The sequence below is a fragment of the Theobroma umbraticum genome, unplaced genomic scaffold (genome assembly GCF_002168275.2).
Source record: "Theobroma umbraticum cultivar Fairchild unplaced genomic scaffold, ASM216827v3 scaffold_20.0, whole genome shotgun sequence".
NCBI lineage: Eukaryota > Viridiplantae > Streptophyta > Magnoliopsida > Malvales > Malvaceae > Theobroma > Theobroma umbraticum.
Window position 1 is genome coordinate 4,918,341 of NW_018397266.1, and position 18,961 is coordinate 4,937,301.

The window sequence follows — 18,961 nt, forward strand, 5'->3', positions numbered from 1 at the left end:
CTGAGTTGTTTTTTTATTTTAGGAAAAAATTTTGAATTTCGTTCTTTAAACAGGAAAGTTATATAACAACTAATAAATTAAATAGTTGGATGTTTTAATAACATTAATTTTAAAAATAAAATTATTTAAATATAATGAATGCTTGTTAATTAGATATATTTGTGTTAAACTCTTAATTATATTTAAAAATGTCAAGGAAAAAGGGCTCGCTCAGCTTTATTAATTAATTAATTAATTAATTGTTTTATGTTTTGCCAATTAATGACGCATATACGTCGATACATAGTACCTGACGCAGCAGTAGTACTCTACCGGTGCTTAAAACAGTGTTGGGAAGGGAAGCAGGGCGAAACCAGTGGACGAATGATTGCCTTTAGATCAGATGGTCTCATCAACGGTCACGATCAATCCTCGTCTTGGCTGCTTTGCAGTAACTTTGCAGGATGGGCGGGGCCATTTGCTTTGTGATATGGGATTTGGCTATTGGCTTTTTAGTTTTTAGCTAGCAAGTATTTTTGGATTTTAACTAAATAATTGTTATTTTTTATTTAAAAGTAAAAAAAAACAGTAGTGAGTAGTGTACTTAGTGGTGGAGGTGCGTGCCAAGTTTTTGTACCATTTTGTTATTCTTTGTTGGATACCGTGAGAGAGAATCTCTAACATCCGCCCACCCAAGCCCTCGAACCCCATGCCTACGCCTTGTTACTTTTGAGTTTGAGCCACCTCCACTCCACGTATTCACCAACGCGGCCATGCCGTTATCCACTTCACCGACAGCAGCTCTGTCCCAAAACCTATATTAGTGGCTTAATTTCGTTTTATGTTCTTTTTAAACATAAAAAAATAACACGAATTTTAGTTCAGATGTCACGCAACCAACCATGTAAAAATTTTACTTACTAAAGTTGAAAGAATTTAAATTATACAAAATAATTTTAAACAAATTAATTTTAAAAGATGGAGTATTTTAAAAAATAAAAATTTTTAATTTTAATTATTTTTAGTTAATTTTTTTTTAAATTGTTCTTAATAAATTTTTTCATATTCAAGTGTTTTCAAATTTTCTCTCATATCATTCGACTACTTTGCTCTTCATTTTTCTCTTTCATCATCTAATTTTTCTTAACTTGACCACCATAACTATCTTTTCGTCTATCTTATCTGGTCATATGATTAAAGAGTATGATATAAAAAATAATAACATATTTTTTAATTTATTGATTTATATTTACAAAACTCTCTCTTTATTTATCTCTTATTATCTTATTGTCGATTTACATATCAAAAAACATGACATGATGACTAATAGTAGATGGTATATTACACGCCAAATTTTCTTTTTTCTTACTTATGTTATATGTCAAGGTATGAATTACTTTTTTACACACTAAGACATGTTTTAACAGATTTGAATTACTAAAAAACTTAACACCTATAAACTCAAGAATTCGTTGTTCCTCACCATACCATGCGGTGGGAGATAGACAGAGAGAGGGTTTGTGAATATAAACTGAAGAACCCAATAATATATTATTACCTTCAATGTTATGCTTTGTGGTATGTAAATTGACAATGAGATAACAAGAGATAGCGATAGTGATAAAATTAGAAAAAGTTAAATGACGAGAGTGAAAAATGAAGAGCAAATCAAAATAGAGAGTAAAGCAAACGAATGACGAGATAGAAAATTTGAAAAACATTTAATTTGTTTGAAATAATTTTAAGAGTATTTTTGTTATCTCATTATTAAAATTAACTAAAAATAGTTAAAGATTATTTTTTAAAATGAATTTATAAATAGGGTTATTTCTTACAATTTCGTTTTTACTTTATTAGAATATTTCTAGAGTAAAAATATATTACTAATGAACACCAAACATTCGTGGGGCATTATTACCCTACTGTCAAGGCATAAATCAGTAAGAGTAGAAGGGTAAAAGTGGCATTTAATCATGGATATTTAGAGTCAGTGTAAGATTAGTAATATTATTGTAAAGATACTAATGCCTTGAGGTGCTCAATGTTAAAGGTGAAGGTAGAGAAGCCCAAGAGCACTTTTGTCGCATTGGGAAAGGTGGAATTGATTTAAGAGTAAGAAATGTGTAGATAGAGGGAGAGTATGTTCACTGGAGCTTTCTCTACCTACGCAATAGGCAATACACATTGGGTTGGAAAGGGAATTCCAGGTAACGATGCTCGAGACCCCAAACTCCGATGCCTATGGTATTTTGGTCGTTTTGGGGTCCCCAGTGCCTATTTTTATCTGCCTTTTACTACTTTTTTAAGAGGAACTATGTACAATTACTACTACCATTTACTATTTTTTTTTTCACAAATATACAATTTAATCACAGATCTTTAACATAACTAAAGAAATCTTATGTATGCTTCTCTTGGAGTAGCTTAACTCTAAACTTCTTAAATAGTTTAATAAGAAAAATTTTAAGCTCACATGCGCAATATCCATATGTTTTGGACTTTTGGTTGATATTTTAACCATCAAAACTGAAATCATTTCATTTAAATACAAAATCAAGAGAAGATTTTTTTGTTTCTTTTGGTGGCTAATAAAAAATTCAAGCTAGGTATTTCAATCTTCAAGTTATAATTATGACACGTATCGATAATTACTTTTCCTAATGGATAGTATTAATACAAGTCACAGATAAAACCCAAAATCATAACTATTTACATGGAGAAGATAAATTCTATCAACATACTATTGGGTGAAATTTTTTTTTTGTAACTAGAAGCAGTTTCATGTATTTTTCTTTTCTTTTCTCTAACAATCTTCTTATTATCTAATTCTATATAAGCTAGAAAAGTGATTTAAAGTATGGACAGATACAAATTGCGTTGATTATTTTTCTCTTCATTTTTTGGGGTGCTATTGTTTATTCTCTGCAACCACTCGCGCTTTGCACTGGGGCTGCTTCCTCATGTCAGTATTTCACTGTCGATTTCTCTCTTTCTTTCGTAACACAGAGAGACCAATCCCGGTATCCCACAATACATCTATTTAGAGCTTTAGATTTTAATTAAAACAAAAGTGCAATTTTTATGGGAAATTCATAAGTAAATTGCAAGATAGTAGTACTGGTAAAAGTAAAAAGATGTACATCAAAAGAGAAGCAAACAGTTTTCTTTTCAAATGAAAATCATGAGATAGCATCCCCAATTATTCGACTGTAATCATTGAGACGACGAGGGGCCCTCCTTCCAAATCTGTGGTTCTCTCGATTTTCTCTCTCTCTTTGTTTGGTTTTTTTTTCCAAAAAGAAAAGAGCGAAAGCGTTGGCCATCTGGTCATTGAAGTTAGGTTTCAATTGAAAAACGTCAATATTGACCTTTTATCGTTTTTTTTTTAATTTACAAAACACACCTTATTGATAAGTAGGCAAAAGGTATAAAAAGGAAATAAGAGAGCAATCAAATTCAAAGCAACATCTTGTTTTAAGTAAAATAAGATAGTTGGAGAATTGGCAAGGGCTTCCAACAGCCCCACCCAAACCAGCCAACCAACCTAGTTTTTTTTAATAATCTTTGGGATTCCTACCAATATCAAGTCAAGATTGAATCCAAATCCTTTGTGGGTAGTGCCACCGAGTAGCAGAGGGGGGAAAAGGCATATGCCTCACTTACTGACCAAAATTGGATTTTGGGTCTTCAGTTTGCAAACCCTCAGCAAAATTCACAGAACAAGATCTTTGACGTGTGTGCTTTCATAAACTCATAAAGAAAAAGGGTTATCAAAAAGACAGAAAGTGTATGGGGCCCGACCAAACACCAAACCCAAGACGATTAGAGTGAAATTGACGTTGATAACAATTGTAAGGTACTCCATTCTGGACGTGGCAACTGCGGATTGGATTAGTAGAGGTTGCCCTAGCAATTAACATCATTCTTGTCAAACCTTTTTCCTAAACATATAAAAATAAACAAAAAGGGCAATGGAAAAAGCATACCACCTTTGCTTTTAAATTATCGAGAAACAATTCAATTTCAAAGTAGGCAGGGAGGGTTGGAAAATTCTGCGAATTGTTTGTTTGACAATCTTTGGTGCTGCAAGCCACGGTGGTAGAAACTAGGAACTTGAAATTCAGCTTTTATTATTTTCTTAGTTGTGGAGGATGATTTCGCATGGGCCCCATTCTAAGTGACTTTGGCTTGTTTATTTAATTTGTTTATTCATTTTACGGGTCATGATTTCCATGGTTGTGGACCAACAACCCAGACCGACTAAAGGCATGGTGTATGCATTTAAAAATCCATCTTATGTGATTTTCCCCAACTAACTCAACAAGTGTGACATTGGTGTTGATAGCGATGGTTCCTCACGTTTTTGGTGTCATTATTATGTAATTTATCTACTGTGCACATATATTGAATAAGGAACAACATTCCTTTCAACTCACCATCATCTATAGACCCTAACACACGTTATTGCTCATTATTGTACACATATGTTCAAGTAAATACCAACTTAACACCATTAACTTCATTTATTAATGTGTTCATTTTTTTTATTAATTTGTCACAATTTTAACCCTAATTAACCTCCGTGCAATGATTTACCTACATTGAGTCGTAGAAGACAATGTGCTCTTTGCAAGTAATTGAGATGGGAACCTTATATGGCATCTTTGGTTGATTAAAATTTTAGAGTAAATCCATCTGTTTTCATAATGCTAGTTAAGTGTTTCATGTTTGAAATTTGCCCTATATGGCTTTCTAACACAGATATGAAATAATTTAATCATATTAATTTCTAATCACAAAACAATCCCAAGCTCTTGTGTGAGACTTGAGAGGAACATATTAAAATTGAAGCCTGTTTTAGAGGGACCATTTCATTTTAGTTGTGATATTTCTGGTTTGGGAGAGGCCTACTAGTAAGCTCGACACCAACATGCTTCGGCCCTATATGATTTGCAAAGCTCAAAGGCCAATCCATGCCTAGCCAAGCCCACTTGACATGGATTCTTGTAAGGAGTTAAGTCACATGAAGGAAGATAACATTCTTCCAACTCTTGTCTAAACCTTTGAATTTAAACTTCAATTTCAAAATGAAATCTCAAATTCTCATCTTTGAAGCCTCCAATTTTTTATCCAATTTATTTTCAAATTTGAATGAAGGAATGTATCAAATTGTAGACTATGAAAAACCTAATCAATTATCTATAGTAGAAAATATTAAATCACACCAATATCATATATAGTAATAAATCATTCATTTTAACCTTGAATTAATAACTCTAAAAAGATTTGTGATGATGTTAATGCCGAATTGACTATAATTGATTCCATTGAATGAATTTAAGTTGAGTTTAGAATTTCATTAAAAAAGTTAAATTTAATTAAACCATGAATTACGCTTAAATAAAAATAATTGATAACGACTTCTTATTTGCATTGAGCACTTGAGTTTTCGGACCTACATGTTTTAATAACTAACATGACAGTTGCTAGTCAATCAAAAAGTGAGATGTGCCCTTTGTAATGAAGTAGAGTTGTGTTTGTCAAATGGGTCAATAATACCCCCATTCTCCTTTTTTTGAAAAGCAATACCCCCATTCTCCTTGGTACACCATATAAATGTTGTAAAAACTTGAGTTGCATAAAGGGGTACATCTTCTTAATTTAAAATACATGTTTATTTGATGAAAACGATTTTTATTTAATAAGCTCAAGATCAATTTTATTTTTTATTAGTATAGGATTTGTGACATTTTTTGACCAAGATCTTGTCTTATTTTTACCTTTAATTGCAGTGTGATGCTTGATGGGAAATGTTCGGCAGAAAGGATAAAAATCATTTCCTCATTTTCCACAAGTCATGAATTTAAAAGAAAAAAAAAATGTAACTATGCTTAGTTTAGTTATAGGATAACAACTTTTCAGTCTTGTTTTTTTCTTCTTTCTGCCAAACACATTAGGGAAAGGTGCATTTTCAGTTGTTTAGACCTCTCTTCAATTAATTATTATGTGGAGCATGTGTTTCTGTTAGAGTGGATAAGGATTAAGGCCGGATTAAGCTATCCGCAACTTGTTCTTGCTTTTGAAAGGAAAATATTATTAAACTTATGCAATAAAGACAAGTAAACAAAGTCATTATAGGCGGTTTAAGGCAGGCAATATTGCCAAACGAAGATCACTCATTATCAAGCATGATTTTAATATGAAGTCTTTGGATTGAAAAGTTGTATTCCAGCACCTGAAGAGGATGAGGAGGAAGGGGGGGAAAGAAAAACTAGAATTCTTGTACCCCTTTGTACTGCCTGATGGTTTGTAAATTGGAGAAGTTTCCATCAAGAAAATGATGCCCCAACTACCTAGCGAAGCCTTTTAAGCAATTGCAAGAATGAAGAGATTACAACAACATCACGTTCAATTCGCAGAGCATAGAGGAAAATAGGTCATCACCATCCGACCTACTGGCGCCGCTCCCTTTTTCTTATTGCATTATAGAGTACAGATTTTGCTTTCTAAGCCTTGTAAAGTCACTATACAGCAAGATCCTTCTCCAAAGCTATCTGCAGAGTTAGATTTTGGGCCGTTTTCATTGTCATTTTGATATTTGCTTTGTTGAGTAAAGCGATCAAAATTCCTAGTTTTGGGTCAGAATAATGGTTCTTGGAATCAATTCTGTGGATATCGTATTTGAATTATTCAACACAGTAGCAATATCCGGAACGTGTCTTAAGGTGATCTGCTTTGGACTTAGACAACCATTGGTCTGGTCCTAAACAAGTCACCTACGTAATAATTACAACAAAGTCACATACGCAATAGTTACAACAAGATTCCCCGACCAACCTTCCCAATTATGCCTATCAATTTATGTGGCACGGACAATATAAGTAGTCAGAAAAGAGAAGGAAATTCAACCCCAAGGAAGAAGAAAAAAAGAAGAAAACAATAAATTCTCCAACGAGTATCTTTAATAAAAAGACTGCATCGCACCAAACGTTACAACTTTTGGGGTCCGAATTTGTTTATTTGCTGCTGCCTTGTAATCACAAAGGGAATGGATTTAGTTGGCTTTTCCCTTTCCATGTTTTCTCTGCCAATAAGAGAATTTATTAATCATCATAAAACATGGTTCCCATGGTCTGACGAAACCAGAGCAATAGGAAGTAGCAGTGCGTTAGAAATACCACAAGCACCTTACTAAAATAGGCACACAGGCCTCCGCGCCTCGCAATAAAATCGCCTGATGACTCCATAGAATACAAAGTAGAATAAAATTAGAGCAACCATGGAAACCGTCCATACGCTTATAAGAACATTAATCAGACACAGCCAACACACGTACAACATATTTGATAAAGTGAACAGTGATGTGAGAGGATGAAGACAGCCACTCAAGATCACCCACATATAGTAGGCATGTCAATCCTATCCACACCAACATATCTTAACGAGTACACTAATGCATTTGCTTCTCAAAACGTGTGGGGTAACGAGATTTCTCTAATAAAATTTTTTCATATGATGATGCGGAAAGAATGGATTTGGAATCATATCTTCAAAATTTGAGATAGTGATGGAAATATAATTGAAGATCCTTCATTTATTCAAAATTCAGCCGTGGATTTTTTCTCTAATCTCATGAAGTTGGAGGAACATGATATTTCAATGTTTAATGCTTCTTTAATTCCATTTATAATTTTCATGAATGACAATAATTTTTTTCATGCAATTCCAACCTTGTAGGAAATTAGAGAAACAGTATTTGATATCGATAAAGATAGCGTCGATGGTTTTTCTTTGCTATTTTATCAACACTGCTGGAACATAATTGATTTATTGGATGTGGTAATTGATTTTTTCCGAGGTGCAGCACTGCCCTAGGGTGTAACATTCTACTACACTAGTTTTGTTGCCCAAGCATTGTAATCCTTCGTATTGGCGTGATCTTCCACCTATTAGCTTATACACTATCTCTAACAAGACAATAACTAAACTCCATACTAATCGTTTATCAAAGCTTTGCCAAGTATTATTTTAGATAATCAAAGCGGTTTTGTTAGTGGAAGGCTAATTGGTGACAGTATCCTCCTTGGTCAAGCATTAATAAACAGGATTGATCATAAACTCCAAGGTGAGAATGTAGCCTTGAAGTGTAACATGATGAAGGCATATGATAGACTAAATTGGGAGTTCTTGTATGTTATGATGCGACATTTTGGATTTAATGAGCAGTGGATTGATACGATATGCAAAAGCATCTCGAATTGCTAGTTTTCACTTCTCCTTAATGGCATTTTGATGGGATACTCCAAATCTGAAAGAAGGTTGTGGCAAGGTGACTCCATATTCCCTGTTCTTTTTATTTTAGTTGCCGAATATCTTTCTAGGGGATTGAATGCCCTTTATGAATGCTATATATCATTGTGTTACTCTTCAAGATGTCCTATAGTTATTAGTTACTTATCATTTAAATATGATATTATTATTTTTACTAACGGCAACAGTTGGGCATTGAGAAAAATACTAAATTTTTTGAAAGAGTGAGAATGGGTATCTAGGCAGAAAATAAATCAATGGAAGAGTTGCTTTATCACCGGTAATAAAGCTACTAATTCCATAAATCAGATAATTCAATCAACTATGGATTTTATTTAGAAAATGATGCTAATTACCTACTTGGGAGCTCTATTGTATAAAGATACGATAAAATCATTTTTATTTGACTTTCTAATAACTAAAATTAGAGATCGTATTCGACATGGGAGAATAAAATTCTCACACTAGGAAGACGAGTTACTTTGTTGAGGAACATCTTATTTTCAATGTCGATATAATTGTTACAAGTTCTTAAATCACTGTTATGTGTAATTGAAAAAATTGGAAAGTGTTTTAACAACTTTCTTTGAGGTGATTCAACAGCCTCTAAACATATTCACTGGACTACTGATAACTCTATCATACAAAGTTATTTTGATAAATTTTAGGGGCTTAAGTAGCTAGATCTTTGGGATTTTAGATTTGATTGTAGCATTTTAGGTGTTTTTTTAGTTTAAGTTTGGTTACATGTTGAGTAGTTAATTTAAGTTATTTTAGTTAATTTTTATGTTATTTTGTTTGAAATTATTTTAAAAGTAGTTATTGCTATTTCGCTTATTGCTTTTGTAGAAAATTTGATAAAAAAAAGGCTTATTTGAAGAAAATTTGTGCAAGTATGGTGATAGCTCTATTTATATATATTATGGTATTTTGATTATATCTCTCTATACAAAACTCCAAATGAAGTGATTCTTAGACCATTAGAATGCCAAGAGGAAGGGGCACAACTTTTATGTTTACTACTTTGTCTAGTCCTAATCGAATCTTGGTCAAAATATTTGTCTAATTTGGAGCTCTACTGTAGTATGCATAGATTGAACATGATGCAGTATTTGGAGCATATCTTTTAAATCCAGAAGTTGAATTGACACAATTCTTAGGTCATTGGAAAGTTAAGAGACACATATAAAACATTCATGTTTACCACTTTATCTAGTTCATATCAGAGTGAGGTGAAAATCGTGTTTGAAGTTGATAGACAAATGCAGTTTTGCACTTGAAGCAGCATGGCACGAGCACTGTGGCGTTGAGAATCCTGGGAGTATCATATAAAAACCTAAGAGCACAGTGCCACAATGCTGAAGAAGTAGCACCGCGGAGCTACCAAAGACAGTTTTGGTACCACAGCACCAAGAAATCATGGCCACAATGCTACCCTGAGTTTCAAAAAATAAAAATTTGATTGAATTTTGAAAATTAGGTTACTTGAAGCATATTTAAGGGATCGTTTTCAAAGGTCTAAAGGGGGAGGTAGCAAGCAACTATTATGGAGATTTGGAACTAAGAACAAAGCAAGAAAACAAGAGAATTTGAGAGAGAATTGAGATTGTAAAGCTTTAATAATTTGTTTCTTTCTCTACTTTTATGTTTTTCTTATTTTCTTTGACTTGGATTCATGGCTAAATTCTTTAGATATTATTTTATTTAGATATTATGAGCTAAACTATCTTTCTAGGATTGTGTTGGATTTTAAGATATAATCTGAATATTCGTTTCTTTTTTATTTACTATGAATGTGTATAGTTTTGCTTATTTAAATATGTTCTTAATGTTTTACTAGACCTTATTTGGATAAGTTTGTAATTGTTTTTATTGATGATATTTTGGTTTATTCCCCTAGCTCAACAAATCATGAAGAACATCTAAGAATTGTTTTGGAAACTTTAAGGCAGAAGTAGTTGTTTGCTAAATTGAAAAAATGTGAGTTTTGGCTTTCTAATGTTTCTTTTTTTGGGTATGTGGTGTTGGAGGATGGGATTTTGGTGTACTCAAAGAAAACTAAAGTAGTGATGAATTGGAAGGGACCGAATTATGTTTATACGATTCATAGTTTTTTAGGTTTAGTTGGATACTATGGACGATTTATGACAGACTTTTCTCATAATGCCTTGTCTTCGACTCGATTAATACGGAAAGGGATTTGCTTTGAGTGGTCAAATTACTGTGAAAGGAGTTTTGAGGAGTTAAAGAGAAGATTAGTATCCACCCCTATTTTAATCATACTTGATAATGGTAAGGGTTTCGTTGTTTATAGTGATGCTTCTAAGAAAGGACTTGGGTGTGTCTTTTGCAAAATGATAAGGTCACCTATGCTTTTAGGCAATTGAAACCTTGTAAGGACAATTATCCTATTCATGATTTAAAGTTGCAAGTAGTAGTTTTCGCATTAAAAATTTGGCAACATTATCTGTATAGTGATTCTTATGAGGTCTTTACAGATCATAAAAGTTCGAAGTATCTTTTCATGCAAAAGAAGTTGAATATGTGATAGAGAAGATGGTTAGAATTGTTAAAGAACTATGACTTGACCATCAGTTTTACTTAGGTAAGGTGAATAGAGTTGCTGATGCTTTAAGCAGAAAGGCTTTGGGGAACATGGCTGCAATGGTTACTTCTCAAAAACAGATTTTAGAGGGCTTGAAGAGGATGGATATTGGTGTACATATGCATGGTTTTGGAGCATTATTAACTAACATACGAGTACAACCAAACTTTAATTCACAAGATTTAGATAGCTTGGGCAAATGATCCTTGACTCTAACACATCAAACTTAAGGTTGAATCTGGTTCAAAACTAGACTTTAGGATTCATAGTGATGACTCTTTGAGGTTTGGTGATAGAATTTGTTTTTTGAATGATGTAGAATTGACGAGAGAAATTCTGGAAGAAGCTCATTATAGTAATTATACAATCTATCTTGGTGGTACCAAGATGTATATGGATTTGAAGAAGACTTTTTAGTGGAATAATATGAAAAGAGAAATTGCGTAGTTTGTAGCCAAATGTATGACATGTCAACAAGTCAAGGCTGAACATCAGAAGCTAACAAGGTTATTGCAACTCTTCCTTATTCCATAATGGAAATGAGAACAAATTACAATGGACTTTATATTTAGTTTACTTAAGAGCTCGAAAGGTAATGATGACATTTGGGTGATTGTGGATAGATTAACAAAGTCTGCTCACTTCTTAGCTATGTGTACAGGAATGTCATTGGAAAAGTTAGTAGAGGTATATGTGGAATAGATTGTGAGATTGCAAGGGTGTCCATTGTATCTGATCAAGATTCTCAATTTGTGACAAAATTTTGGGAGAGTTTGCACAAAGCTATGGGTACCAAACTCAGTTTTAGTACTGCTTTTTATCCTCAAATAGATGGTCAGTCTGAAAGAACTAATCAAATCCTTATGGACATGTTGAGAGCTTGTGTTATAAATTTTGGAGGTTCTAAGGATCGACACTTGTCATTGGCAAAATTTGCTTACAGTAACATCTATCAGTTTAATATTCAAATGGCTCCATTTGAAGCTTTATGTGGTAGGAAATCCAGGTATTTTCTTCATTAGGATGATATAGGTAAAAGATAGTTATTGGCTATAGATCTTATTCAATAGGCAGTTGAGATAGTTCAATTAAGTAGAGATCATCTTCGTTTGGCTCAAAGTAGATAGAAAAGTTATAAGGACAATAGAAGAAAGAGGTTAGAGTTTGAGGTTGGAGATCACATATTTTTGCTAGTTTCCCCTACAAGGGGAGTTATGCAATTTAGGATTCGAGGAAAACTTAGTCCTTGTTATGTAGGTCTGTTTAAGATTTTGGACAAGGTTGGTGATGTGGCTTATAGAATGACACTTCCCACCTGCTCTATCTGGAATGCGTAATGTGTGTCATGTTTCCTTATTGAGGAAATATGTTACAAATCCTAGTCATGTGGTGAAGTTAGCTCTTTTGAGACTTAGAGAAGATTTATTTTTTGATGAGCATCTTATATGCATTGTGGATAGGAAGGAGCAAGTTCTGAGAAGGTGGACTATCCCTTATGTTAAAGTTTAGTGGAGTAATCACATAGCACGAGAAGCAACTTGGTATTTGAAAAAAAAATCAAAGAAATATGTCCCACTTTTTTGAGGACCAAGGTAAGAGTTTAAAGGATTAAACTCATTTGAGGAAAAGAGGACATAATACCCCTCACAAAAAAAAAACTTAATTATGTTTTTTAAAAAATAAATATCATTTAATTTGATAATCACAAATATGGCCTTAGGGTTATTAATGAAGAGAGGAAAGAAGAAAGGACTTTGTAGAAAATAGAGTAGATTTATTTTAATTTGTGTCAGATTATGTTATCACATTTTAAAAAAAAAGTCAGTTTTACCTTATCATATTTTAAAAAGAAAATAAGTCAGTTTTATCTTAACACATTTAAAAAAAATTAGTCAGTTAATTGTATAATTTTTTTAAAAAAAGAATCAATTTTATCTTAACACACTTAAAAAAAATAGTCAATTGAAAAAAAAATCAATAGAAGTTAACTTAATTTTATATCATCAAGTTTAAGAGAAAGGCAATCAAAAGAAGGAAGAGAAGAAGAAAGACAGAGAAAGAAGAGAAGTATTTAAGGAAGTGCTAATTAAGATATGATTAGGTCTTATATTTTTCTTAGTTTGAGCATAAAAACCTAAAGTTATTCTGTATTTCTTTAATTTTCATTCAAATCCAATATTGTTCTAGTGACTTTTTGGTGACTTTCAGGTGGTATGATGGGTACTAATGGAAATGTTTTGAAAAGATCTTTCTAATGGTTTTTGTGGCATCTTGTTTGGCTTTGTGGTTAAGAAGATATGAATTAGAAACCCATTTTCAATAGTGTTGACAACCCAACTTTGGGTAATCAAAACTCCACATTCCATTAACATTTTGAGTCATTTCTTTAAGGGTTTTTGTAATATGAAATGTGCTGTTTAGTTTGGTGTTTATGGCTCAATTAGGAGCTTTACGTGTTAAAAGAATTGAAGCCTCAAAGTAGGCTTGTTGAATCAAAAAACCTAAAAATTTGGATATTTCTGTGATGATTTTTTGTAACTTTGCATTTCTGACAACCTTTGTTTCTAAAACGAATTTGGGCTTTAAAGTATGTTATATAAAGTTCAATTTAATACTTAGTACACCTTTGGTTTCAACTTAGGTTGTAATAAGGTTCAATTTAATATTTAGTACACCTTTGGCTTCAACTTAGGTTGTAAGTTATAAGTGCTTGAAATAAGTTCAATAGTCATGAAAATCTACAATTTCAAAGTTTGTGAAAATTCATTTTTAATTATTTCAAAAATTATTTTTGATCTATATTCGTCATATTTTGAAAGAAACTTTAGAAATTTAAGTTATTTAAATTTTATTCAATTTTTTATGAATAAATATTTATTTTAAAAAATTATTTTTGAATTAGCATATTTCCAAAAAAAATTCGTTAACAATATTCAAGAGTCAAGTTTTAATTAGCATTTGAAGCATTTCCATCAAACTTTATATTTGTTACTGATTTTCTATTTTAACCTATGAGTTTCCAAGTTTTGAATGTTTTATCTATTTATACATTATTAAAGAAAACCAATTTTAATTTTTAAGTAAAATTAGTTTTGGTTAGCGAAAGAAGTACTACATCTCAAATACCTTAGAATGACTAGTTGGGAGTTATAGTTTGTTTTGATAAGTAAGTAGTGTTAGTTTCTAATTCCACGTATTTTGAATTAACAGGCTTCAAGACTATATAGATTCTTTATCTTTTGGTTTTAGTTTAGCGAGTTAGGTAAGTAACTGATATTCCTTCAATGTTTTCACACCCTAAAATTAGCCTCAATGTGATTTTTGTACTTGGATATAATATTTTGTCCTATGGTTTGTTAAATCGGGTAAGCATGCTAATATATAAGTAAATATGATTTTCATGTTGATTTTGAAATATGATTTTGATTTTGTTTTTCGAATGTGATTGTTGATGAATGTGTGCATAGATGTTTTTATGAATACAAACGTAAAACATTTAGTCTAAAATGAATATGCTTTTGATGTATATTAGATATGTTTTGGAAAAATGGATATACTATTTTGTGAAACTACGTAATCTAAGAATATAAGTTTTGTTTTGCCCCCTTGTATGACTGTGTTCTAACCTTGCCAATGGGGGTTAAATGTTGGCTATGTCGATACATATTTTGTGATTAGAGATCGATCTTCGAACTGCACCACTGGTTATAGAATAGTGTTATTTGTGATATCTATTTAGTGCAGCCAATGATTGCTTTTGATATACTTCTAACTCATGCCACTGAGGTTAATTGTGGTTTTGATTTTGACCCATGCCACTGAGATTAATTGTGGTTTTATTTTTGACTTATGCCGTAGAGGTTAATTGTGGTTGTAATATGTTACAAAAGACTAATAAAATTTGAAAGTTATTATGAAATCATGTTTTGTTTTATTATATGAAGATTTTGGAATAATATGATTTTGAGTAAGATTACCAAAAATTCTATTTTGATATCTATATAAGTATTAGCAATTTTGACTTAAATGTTTTGAACATGTTTAATCTTACTGAAGGGATGTCAATTACTTGTTGAGTCATTGTACTTACTCCTTTCACATTTCTACAGGTTGTGATTTGATCAATTGCATAGGAATTTCGAGGAGTGATGTTCCGTAATCTAGTATATGAATTTGGATTTGTTTTTAGGGTGGTTTAAATATTATGAATTTTGAACTATTTTTAATTAGTTATTCAAACCTTTATCTCGACATGTTAACCTCATAGTATTGGAAACTTAGTTACAAACATTGTCCAATTATGACCCTTTAAATTTGTTGACAACTTTAGCTTTTATGAACTAGTATATTTTTTAGATATATTGCGATTTTAGTTAGTTATATGATTTATGTATTTGAACTTTGCATATCTATAAGATTATATCTTACAGGTGTGTGACGTCTGTTGTAGTTTGGGATTAAAGCGTAACATCCGAGTTATAGGAGCAAAGTGTCAAGAAATACTCATTTTTCAACTTTAAGTTAATTTTTTTAAAGGAAAATGAAGATAATGCCATCCTCTATCAAAATCAATAAACTACCAAGGTGCGGTTTAATTTAATCTGTTGTCTCCTCCCATGTGTTCATTGTCTTGAAAGAAACAAGTAGTTAAACATATAAACTATGCATCAAATAATCCAACAAACTTTTTATTACAGTAAATAAATACTAGATTTGCAAGCCCTTATTAATGAAGACGTAGATTATTGATTCTATACAAAATCCACTGCCCCCAAATTGATTAATATCAAAAGTTCAGAACATCACATAACAGCTGTTAAAATGTAAAAGCCAATCATTAACATTTAAACAAGAGTGAAACTTCCCCGCCCGGACCACACCGCTCTTCCTAGATCACCCAGCCCCACGTCGGAGCACGTAAGCACCATCCTCTCCGCCACCATGCTTCGATCACTCGCCGCCGCATTTTTCAAACTCCCCCACCGACACAGCCCTTCGTGGCCAACCTCAAACACCACCAATTCCCCTGGCTCTCCAGGATTATATATGTAGAAAATATCCGCCATGGAATTTACTATTATCGAACTAAAGCTTGGTCCCTCTCCTTTCAGTTTCTCCACCAGCTCCTCTGGCGTCATCCCTATTTCTTGACAAAACTCCAACGATTCCCCGCTTAGTTCCCAGACTTTCATACCATTCGGATTCTCGGGATCTCCGAGTAACTCCAACATAATCAAGCTGTCCCCACGAAACCTTATCACGGAAAAGTAAATGTTCCGATCAGGACGCAGATTGTACGGTCCAGACCAGATCTTAGAACTGGGATTAAAAGAGTGCGTAACACCGAACATTTTCTGCATTACGGACATTGTTTTTGTATTGGCGGCAACGGAGAGCCACGTCGAGGCTGCCGAGCCCTTTAGGGTGGCAGGCATGGACTCGCTTTTTTCCCAAGTGCGAGTGTTGATGTCGTAGATTTCGACAGCCAAAGGATCATCCTCGAAGTCTCAGGCTCCGCCGGCGACGACAATGCGGTGACCGACCATGGCGACGACGGGGTCGGTGCGCCAGACTGTGGGTGGTTTCACATGGCGCCACGTCAGATGGAAAGGGTCGATGGAGAAGGAGAACTTGGAGTGGATCAGAACGTAGAGGAGCGTGGAGTTGGAGGAACGTAGGGCTGAAACGTGGCTAGTGGGCAGATTTGGGTGAATTTGGAGGCAGACCTCGGAGCGAGGGTCGTAAGCGAAGGCGGTGGTGGCGTGAGGAGCGCGGATGCTCTGAGTGTGGACAATGAGCCAGGGTTTGGTCTTGTTGAAGCGAAGGGAGGAGAAAGCCGCGGCTTTCCATGATTTGGAGACTCTGCTGGCTGGGAGAAGATGAATGAGAGGAAGGTAAGAGAAAATGGTTTCCAAGACATCTGCATGAATTGCAACTTGTGCTCCTGCTTCCGCCTCAACCTCGTGCTCTTCAGTCATCATGAAATGAAATCCCTTTCTCCTTGCCTTTCTTTCACTATTTTGGGGTTTAGGCTTTGTTATGTTGGAGGATAAGGTGGATGGACAGACACTAGCATAATGTGAGAGTGGCTAGAAGGGGGCATTTTTAATGAGAAGAATATCCACTTAATAAATTTTAGACTTAATTATTCGTATACTATATGTGATTTATGGAAATCATTATTATTGTTTTTAGCTATATTCCTTCCATGTCCTTAAATGTTGTGATTTACAACTGCCTCCCACTTCTGTCGATGCCAACTGAGCACTACAGCCTTTTTTTCTTGTCCCCAAACGCTAGATGTTTTTTCTTCCTTTTTTGGTTCGGAATTTTACTCTAAACATTATCCAATAGAAATCATTGAATGAGTTAGAGGCATGGACCATCGATCGCTTACAGCTTCAGCGAGTACGGATATGGAGGCATGAGCCACCTCTTTTCAGTTGCCATCAGCTCTTGTTAGCGAGGCCCTAGTCATTTTCACGCTGTGTTTGCTACAAACAAAAGAAAAAGGGAAGAAAGGATAAGACTAGGGGAAAGAAATTTATTTGGCCTTCCTCATTTTTGGTAGGAATGAAAGAATATAGAAAAAAAAAAAAGAAATTCATCAAAATAAAATATGACCATTTTACCCTCATACACTTTAATAGCTTTATTATAAATTAATATCTATCAAACTAATATATAAGTTTCTTAATTTCTGTTAAGCTCAATAATTTTATACAAAATTTAATAATTCAAAAACAAATATCTCTTTTCATTCACACAAAATTAAAATAAATATATGTTAGACATTTTCAATAATAATAATAATAAAACAATGAAAGGAAGAAAGTCATTTCAACAATTATGATTGTTCAAGAGTTATGTTTGTTTAAACAATTAAGTTTGTTCAAATTATTATGTTGGGAAACAAACAATTATAGTTGTTGGAAACAAACAATTGTGTCCGTTGGGGAAATAAACATTTGAACAAACATGATTATTCAATAATTATATTTATTCAAATAATTAAAAATTTTCAAATAATTATATTGAAAAGCAAACAATTATATTTGTTGAAAACAGATAATTATGTGTTGGTCCTGTTGGAGTGCTAGAGGGGAGTAAAGAGCACTCAAAATTTTGGTCAACCCTTTAGAGCTTGTAAGGCTCTTAATCAACTAGATGGTAGGAAGGTCTAGAGCTTATTAGTATTACAAGACACCAATTAAGAAGGGGTAGAGAGAAATGAATAATGTAAGAGTATTTATAATGGTTCGGTCCTCTCTATCTACATCTACTACCTTGATTTCCTAATTAAGAATTTTTAACCCAATTTTATTATATAAGTGGATTTAATAGCTTCTACAAAACTTTTACAAGGTGAGCTTATAACTCAAGTCCTATTCCTTTACAATAAGCTTTTAGATTATTTTTCACATTCTACTTTCCCTAGAAAAAGAAGAAAAAGAAGTACAACTAAAAGTCTTTCCAAATCTGAAAAGATTACAAGCAAGCTCAAACACTTTTTTGGGAATAAGAATGAAGAACAAGTGTTTTTTGGTGCAAGATATTTGGCTTTTTGCTTAAAATGGCTCTATTCTCTTTCATTCTACTTTCTTTGATTGTTGGAGCTTCTTTTTAACTTTGAGAGTCAAATTTTTCTGTTCTTGACAGTTTCTAATTGTTAAAGACAACTCCGATGCCATTCTAGCTGTTATTTTATCCTTTAAGACTTAAATTCAAATGAGCAGATAAAGTTCGATTAACTGATTACAGACAGTTTTAACCGATTACAGTCAGATCCAGTTGGATCTCTCTAAGGGCAGTGTGAGATTGACACTCTTTATCTCTTGTTTTCTTTGGGGAGATCCAACTGGAACTGAATCTGGCGCTCTTACCGTAAGAATGCCAAAGGTAAGGTGGGGAGATTGGTTTTTTTTTTAATAAGAGGGAAAAAATTTTAAAAATGAAAATTTAAAATTTATATAGTGTAGTAATTTTTAAAATTAATGAAAGATAAAATTATTTGAGAAATATTGCTACATTATCAAATTAACAGAAACATTAACAATTGACTAATAG

The 18,961-nt window shown here is 33.0% G+C and overlaps 1 protein-coding gene across 1 annotated transcript; it reads right to left on the reverse strand.

Annotated features, from left to right (window-relative positions):
• Nucleotides 1-15,566: 15,566 nt before the first annotated feature.
• LOC110423288 (F-box/kelch-repeat protein At1g23390-like) lies at nucleotides 15,567-17,074 on the reverse strand. The gene is given in 1 exon segment (XM_021437473.2): nucleotides 15,567-17,074. A coding segment is annotated over 1 exon segment (1,137 nt). The 5' UTR covers nucleotides 16,876-17,074; the 3' UTR covers nucleotides 15,567-15,738.
• Nucleotides 17,075-18,961: the final 1,887 nt, after the last annotated feature.